This window comes from Dendrobates tinctorius, unplaced genomic scaffold (assembly GCF_039654945.1).
Source record: "Dendrobates tinctorius isolate UK_male_01 unplaced genomic scaffold, ASM3965494v1 ptg000483l, whole genome shotgun sequence".
NCBI classification, from domain to species: domain Eukaryota; kingdom Metazoa; phylum Chordata; class Amphibia; order Anura; family Dendrobatidae; genus Dendrobates; species Dendrobates tinctorius.
The window spans coordinates 1-8,177 of NW_027362144.1; the positions used below are offsets into that span (position 1 = coordinate 1).

The 8,177-nt window shown below is 55.9% G+C and overlaps 1 protein-coding gene across 1 annotated transcript; it reads right to left on the minus strand.

The window, feature by feature from the left end:
- Positions 1 to 6: 6 nt before the first annotated feature.
- Positions 7 to 7,730, minus strand: LOC141077950 (uncharacterized; the record flags this gene model as incomplete). Its single annotated transcript, XM_073564732.1, has 3 exons — positions 7,498 to 7,730; positions 2,444 to 2,549; positions 7 to 2,366 (listed from the first exon to the last, which is right to left on the minus strand). Coding segments are annotated over exons 1-3 (2,556 nt in total), but the record flags the coding sequence as incomplete, so codon positions are not given.
- Between the last annotated feature and the right edge of the window lie 447 nt (positions 7,731 to 8,177).

Sequence of the window (8,177 nt, forward strand, 5' to 3'; positions counted from 1 at the left end):
CTGTAGAGGGGAGAGGTGAGTCTGTGGAACAGAAGGAGCTGTAGAGGGGAGAGGTGGAGCTGTGGAACAGAAGGAGCTGCAGAGAGGGGAGAGGTGGGTCTGTGGAACAGAAGGAGCTGCAGAGAGGGGAGAGGTGGGTCTGTGGAACAGAAGGAGCTGTAGAGAGGGGAGAGGTGGCTCTGTGGAACAGAAGGAGCTGTAGAGAGGGGAGAGGTGAGTCTGTGGAACAGAAGGGGCTGTAGAGAGGGGAGAGGTGGCTCTGTGGAACAGAAGGAGCTGTAGAGAGGGGAGAGGTGGGTCTGTGGAACAGAAGGAGCTGCAGAGAGGGGAGAGGTGGCTCTGTGGAACAGAAGGAGCTGCAGAGAGGGGAGAGGTGGCTCTGTGGAACAGAAGGAGCTGTAGAGAGGGGAGAGGTGAGTCTGTGGAACAGAAGGGGCTGTAGAGAGGGGAGAGGTGGCTCTGTGGAACAGAAGGAGCTGTAGAGAGGGGAGAGGTGAGTCTGTGGAACAGAAGGAGCTGTAGAGAGGGGAGAGGTGGCTCTGTGGAACAGAAGGAGCTGTAGAGAGGGGAGAGGTGGCTCTGTGGAACAGAAGGAGCTGTAGAGAGGGGAGAGGTGGCTCTGTGGAACAGAAGGAGCTGTAGAGGGGAGAGGTGGGTCTGTGGAACAGAAGGAGCTGCAGAGAGGGGAGAGGTGGGTCTGTGGAACAGAAGGAGCTGTAGAGAGGGGAGAGGTGGCTCTGTGGAACAGAAGGAGCTGTAGAGAGGGGAGAGGTGGGTCTGTGGAACAGAAGGAGCTGCAGAGAGGGGAGAGGTGGGTCTGTGGAACAGAAGGAGCTGTAGAGAGGGGAGAGGTGAGTCTGTGGAACAGAAGGGGCTGTAGAGGGGAGAGGTGGGTCTGTGGAACAGAAGGAGCTGCAGAGAGGGGAGAGGTGGGTCTGTGGAACAGAAGGAGCTGCAGAGAGGGGAGAGGTGGGTCTGTGGAACAGAAGGAGCTGTAGAGAGGGGAGAGGTGAGTTTGTGGAACAGAAGGAGCTGCAGAGAGGGGAGAGGTGGGTCTGTGGAACAGAAGGAGCTGCAGAGAGGGGAGAGGTGGGTCTGTGGAACAGAAGGGGCTGCAGAGATGGGAGAGGTGGGTCTGTGGAACAGAAGGGGCTGCAGAGATGGGAGAGGTGGGTCTGTGGAACAGAAGGGGCTGCAGAGAGGGGAGAGGTGAGTCTGTGGAACACAAGGGGCTGTAGAGAGGGGAGAGGTGGGTCTGTGGGAAACAAGGGGCTGTAGAGAGGGGAGAGGTGAGTCTGTGGAACACAAGGGGCTGCAGAGAGGGGAGAGGTGAGTCTGTGGAACACAAGGGGCTGTAGAGAGGTGGGTCTGTGGAACAGAAGGGGCTGCAGAGAGGGGAGAGGTGAGTCTGTGGGACACAAGGGGCTGTAGAGAGGGGAGAGGTGGGTCTGTGGGAAACAAGGGGCTGTAGAGAGGGGAGAGGTGAGTCTGTGGAACACAAGGGGCTGCAGAGAGGGGAGAGGTGAGTCTGTGGAACACAAGGGGCTGTAGAGAGGTGGGTCTGTGGAACAGAAGGGGCTGCAGAGAGGGGAGAGGTGAGTCTGTGGGACACAAGGGGCTGTAGAGAGGGGAGAGGTGGGTCTGTGGAACACAAGGGGCTGTAGAGAGGGGAGAGGTGGGTCTGTGGGAAACAAGGGGCTGTAGAGAGGGGAGAGGTGGGTCTGTGGAACACAAGGGGCTGTAGAGAGGGGAGAGGTGGGTCTGTGGAACACAAGGGGCTGTAGAGAGGGGAGAGGTGGGTCTGTGGAACACAAGGGGCTGTAGAGAGGGGAGAGGTGGGTCTGTGGAACACAAGGGGCTGTAGAGAGGGGAGAGGTGGAGCTGTGGAACACAAGGAGCTGTAGAGAGGGGAGAGGTGGAGCTGTGGAACACAAGGGGCTGTAGAGAGGGGAGAGGTGGAGCTGTGGAACACAAGGAGCTGTAGAGAGGGGAGAGGTGGGTCTGTGGAACACAAGGGGCTGTAGAGAGGGGAGAGGTGGGTCTGTGGAACACAAGGGGCTGTAGAGAGGGGAGAGGTGGGTCTGTGGAACACAAGGGGCTGTAGAGAGGGGAGAGGTGGGTCTGTGGAACACAAGGGGCTGTAGAGAGGGGAGAGGTGGAGCTGTGGAAGAGAAGGGGCTGTAGAGAGGGGAGGAGCCAGGCGTAGCACTCACTCTCCTGCAGCCGCGGCACCAGCTTGTACACGATGTCCTGCATGACGCGGTCCAGCTTGAGGTTCAGCAGCGGCTGGGTCTCGTGGATCTTGATGTTACACAGTGGGCAGTACTTGCTGGTCTGCAGATACTTCACTATACAGCTCTTACAGACTGGAGGGACAGAAGAGAAAGTGGAGCCACACAAATGCTATAACACGGGGGGGAGGCAGCAGCGTGTCGGGCCTTACATGTGTGCAGACACTCTGTGATGGTGGTGGCGTCGATGAAGTAGCCGGCGCACAGGTAGCAGACGATGTGCTCATTCAGCTCCTTAATCTTCACCTTCACCACCTCCTGGGAAGAAACAACCAGAAACTCTGGAGCCCGAAACCGGGGAACGCGGGCAAGGACAGCTGGGAGGGAGGGGACGATGACAAGAGACCGCGCCCACTCTCCAGAGAGAGAGAGAGAACGCACACACTCTCCAGAGAGAGAGAGAGCGAGAGAACGCACACACTCTCCAGAGAGAGAGAGAGCGAGAGAACGCACACACTCTCCAGAGAGAGAGAGAGAGAGAACGCACACACTCTCCAGAGAGAGAGAGAGAGAACGCACACACTCTCCAGAGAGAGAGAGAGAGAGAACGCACACACTCTCCAGAGAGAGAGAGAGAGAGAACGCACACACTCTCCAGAGAGAGAGAGAGAGAACGCACACACTCTCCAGAGAGAGAGAGAGAGAGAGAACGCACACACTCTCCAGAGAGAGAGAGAGAGAGAACGCACACACTCTCCAGAGAGAGAGAGAGAGAACGCACACACTCTCCAGAGAGAGAGAGAGAGAGAACGCACACACTCTCCAGAGAGAGAGAGAGAGAGAGAGAGAGAACGCACACACTCTCCAGAGAGAGAGAGAGAGAGAGAGAGAGAACGCACACACTCTCCAGAGAGAGAGAGAGAGAACGCACACACTCTCCAGAGAGAGAGAGAGAGAGAACGCACACACTCTCCAGAGAGAGAGAGAGAGAGAGAGAACGCACACACTCTCCAGAGAGAGAGAGAGAGAGAACGCACACACTCTCCAGAGAGAGAGAGAGAGAGAACGCACACACTCTCCAGAGAGAGAGAGAGAGAGAACGCACACACTCTCCAGAGAGAGAGAGAGAGAGAACGCACACACTCTCCAGAGAGAGAGAGAGAGAGAACGCACACACTCTCCAGAGAGAGAGAGAGAGAGAACGCACACACTCTCCAGAGAGAGAGAGAGAGAGAACGCACACACTCTCCAGAGAGAGAGAGAGAGAGAACGCACACACTCTCCAGAGAGAGAGAGAGAGAGAACGCACACACTCTCCAGAGAGAGAGAGAGAGAGAACGCACACACTCTCCAGAGAGAGAGAGAGAGAGAACGCACACACTCTCCAGAGAGAGAGAGAGAGAACGCACACACTCTCCAGAGAGAGAGAGAGAGAGAACGCACACACTCTCCAGAGAGAGAGAGAGAGAGAGAACGCACACACTCTCCAGAGAGAGAGAGAGAGAGAACGCACACACTCTCCAGAGAGAGAGAGAGAGAGAGAACGCACACACTCTCCAGAGAGAGAGAGAGAGAGAGAACGCACACACTCTCCAGAGAGAGAGAGAGAGAGAGAACGCACACACTCTCCAGAGAGAGAGAGAGAGAGAGAACGCACACACTCTCCAGAGAGAGAGAGAGAGAGAGAACGCACACACTCTCCAGAGAGAGAGAGAGAGAGAACGCACACACTCTCCAGAGAGAGAGAGAGAGAGAACGCACACACTCTCCAGAGAGAGAGAGAGAGAGAGAACGCACACACTCTCCAGAGAGAGAGAGAGAGAGAGAACGCACACACTCTCCAGAGAGAGAGAGAGAGAGAACGCACACACTCTCCAGAGAGAGAGAGAGAGAGAACGCACACACTCTCCAGAGAGAGAGAGAGAGAGAACGCACACACTCTCCAGAGAGAGAGAGAGAGAGAACGCACACACTCTCCAGAGAGAGAGAGAGAGAGAACGCACACACTCTCCAGAGAGAGAGAGAGAGAGAACGCACACACTCTCCAGAGAGAGAGAGAGAGAGAACGCACACACTCTCCAGAGAGAGAGAGAGAGAGAACGCACACACTCTCCAGAGAGAGAGAGAGAGAGAACGCACACACTCTCCAGAGAGAGAGAGAGAGAGAACGCACACACTCTCCAGAGAGAGAGAGAGAGAGAACGCACACACTCTCCAGAGAGAGAGAGAGAGAGAACGCACACACTCTCCAGAGAGAGAGAGAGAGAGAACGCACACACTCTCCAGAGAGAGAGAGAGAGAGAACGCACACACTCTCCAGAGAGAGAGAGAGAGAGAACGCACACACTCTCCAGAGAGAGAGAGAGAGAGAACGCACACACTCTCCAGAGAGAGAGAGAGAGAGAACGCACACACTCTCCAGAGAGAGAGAGAGAACGCACACACTCTCCAGAGAGAGAGAGAGAGAACGCACACACTCTCCAGAGAGAGAGAGAGAGAGAGAACGCACACACTCTCCAGAGAGAGAGAGAGAGAGAGAACGCACACACTCTCGAGAGAGAGAGAGAGAGAGAACGCACACACTCTCGAGAGAGAGAGAGAGAACGCACACACTCTCCAGAGAGAGAGAGAACGCACACACTCTCCAGAGAGAGAGAGAACGCACACACTCTCCAGAGAGAGAGAGAGAGAGAGAACGCACACACTCTCCAGAGAGAGAGAGAGAGAGAGAACGCACACACTCTCCAGAGAGAGAGAGAGAGAGAGAACGCACACACTCTCCAGAGAGAGAGAGAGAGAACGCACACACTCTCCAGAGAGAGAGAGAGAACGCACACACTCTCCAGAGAGAGAGAGAGAACGCACACACTCTCCGAGAGAGAGAGAGAGAACGCACACACTCTCCAGAGAGAGAGAGAGAGAACGCACACACTCTCCAGAGAGAGAGAGAGAACGCACACACTCTCCAGAGAGAGAGAGAGAACGCACACACTCTCCAGAGAGAGAGAGAGAACGCACACACTCTCCAGAGAGAGAGAGAGAACGCACACACTCTCCAGAGAGAGAGAGAGAACGCACACACTCTCCAGAGAGAGAGAGAGAACGCACACACTCTCCAGAGAGAGAGAGAGAACGCACACACTCTCCAGAGAGAGAGAGAGAACGCACACACTCTCCAGAGAGAGAGAGAGAACGCACACACTCTCCAGAGAGAGAGAGAGAACGCACACACTCTCCAGAGAGAGAGAGAGAACGCACACACTCTCCAGAGAGAGAGAGAGAACGCACACACTCTCCAGAGAGAGAGAGAGAACGCACACACTCTCCAGAGAGAGAGAGAGAACGCACACACTCTCCAGAGAGAGAGAGAGAACGCACACACTCTCCAGAGAGAGAGAGAGAACGCACACACTCTCCAGAGAGAGAGAGAGAACGCACACACTCTCCAGAGAGAGAGAGAGAACGCACACACTCTCCAGAGAGAGAGAGAGAACGCACACACTCTCCAGAGAGAGAGAGAGAACGCACACACTCTCCAGAGAGAGAGAGAGAACGCACACACTCTCCAGAGAGAGAGAGAGAACGCACACACTCTCCAGAGAGAGAGAGAGAGAGAGAACGCACACACTCTCCAGAGAGAGAGAGAGAGAGAACGCACACACTCTCCAGAGAGAGAGAGAGAGAACGCACACACTCTCCAGAGAGAGAGAGAGAGAGAGAACGCACACACTCTCCAGAGAGAGAGAGAGAGAGAGAACGCACACACTCTCCAGAGAGAGAGAGAGAGAGAACGCACACACTCTCCAGAGAGAGAGAGAGAACGCACACACTCTCCAGAGAGAGAGAGAGAACGCACACACTCTCCAGAGAGAGAGAGAGAACGCACACACTCTCCAGAGAGAGAGAGAGAGAACGCACACACTCTCCAGAGAGAGAGAGAGAACGCACACACTCTCCAGAGAGAGAGAGAGAACGCACACACTCTCCAGAGAGAGAGAGAGAGAGAGAACGCACACACTCTCCAGAGAGAGAGAGAGAGAGAGAACGCACACACTCTCCAGAGAGAGAGAGAGAGAGAGAACGCACACACTCTCCAGAGAGAGAGAGAGAGAACGCACACACTCTCCAGAGAGAGAGAGAGAGAACGCACACACTCTCCAGAGAGAGAGAGAGAACGCACACACTCTCCAGAGAGAGAGAGAGAAACGCACACACTCTCCAGAGAGAGAGAGAGAACGCACACACTCTCCAGAGAGAGAGAGAGAACGCACACACTCTCCAGAGAGAGAGAGAGAACGCACACACTCTCCAGAGAGAGAGAGAGAACGCACACACTCTCCAGAGAGAGAGAGAGAACGCACACACTCTCCAGAGAGAGAGAGAGAACGCACACACTCTCCAGAGAGAGAGAGAGAACGCACACACTCTCCAGAGAGAGAGAGAGAACGCACACACTCTCCAGAGAGAGAGAGAGAACGCACACACTCTCCAGAGAGAGAGAGAGAACGCACACACTCTCCAGAGAGAGAGAGAGAACGCACACACTTCTCCAGAGAGAGAGAGAGAACGCACACACTCTCCAGAGAGAGAGAGAGAACGCACACACTCTCCAGAGAGAGAGAGAGAACGCACACACTCTCCAGAGAGAGAGAGAGAACGCACACACTCTCCAGAGAGAGAGAGAGAACGCACACACTCTCCAGAGAGAGAGAGAACGCACACACTCTCCAGAGAGAGAGAGAGAACGCACACACTCTCCAGAGAGAGAGAACGCACACACTCTCCAGAGAGAGAGAGAGAGAACGCACACACTCTCCAGAGAGAGAGAGAACGCACACACTCTCCAGAGAGAGAGAGAGAACGCACACACTCTCCAGAGAGAGAGAGAACGCACACACTCTCCAGAGAGAGAGAGAGAACGCACACACTCTCCAGAGAGAGAGAGAGAACGCACACACTCTCCAGAGAGAGAGAGAGAGAGAACGCACACACTCTCCAGAGAGAGAGAGAGAGAGAGAGAGAACGCACACACTCTCCAGAGAGAGAGAGAACGCACACACTCTCCAGAGAGAGAGAGAGAGAGAACGCACACACTCTCCAGAGAGAGAGAGAGAGAGAGAGAGAGAACGCACACACTCTCCAGAGAGAGAGAGAACGCACACACTCTCCAGAGAGAGAGAGAGAGAGAGAACGCACACACTCTCCAGAGAGAGAGAGAGAGAACGCACACACTCTCCAGAGAGAGCTCACAGTCACTTTCTCTCACCTCGTTCCGCAGCGGATCCATCTTGTACACGGACTGCAGCTGGTTGCGGAGCCGCATAGCGATCACCATCGGGCCCTGAGCAGCCGCCATGTTCCCGCTACTGACGACACTTCCGGGCTCGCAGTGCGCTCCGGCTTGTAGCGGTTGTCATGGAGATGACGCAGAGCACGTCTCAGGCTGTTTCCAGCGCCTCTTCCGGAGAAGGCGGGGTTATGTAAATGTTAAAGCACCAAAAGATTCAGGGGCGTGTCTATACATAGGGGCGTGGTTACGTGCTGTTGGCAGTTCATAACCTGCGGAGCTCCGCCCCTCACAAATCATTCATCAGATGCTGAGCGCTCACCGGAGTACAACCCCCCGCTATACCGCCCCCGTCCCCACACACCCCGCTATACCGCCCCCGTCCCCACACACCCCGCTATACCGCCCCCGTCCCCACACACCCCGCTATACCGCCCCCGTCCCCACACACCCCGCTATACCGCCCCCGTCCCCACACACCCCGCTATACCGCCCCCGTCCTCACACACCCCGCTATACCGCCCCCGTCCCCCACACACCCCGCTATACCGCCCCCCGTCCCCACACACCCCGCTATACCGCCCCCGTCCCCACACACCCCGCTATACCGCCCCCGTCCCCACACACCCCGCTATACCGCCCCCGTCCCCACACACCCC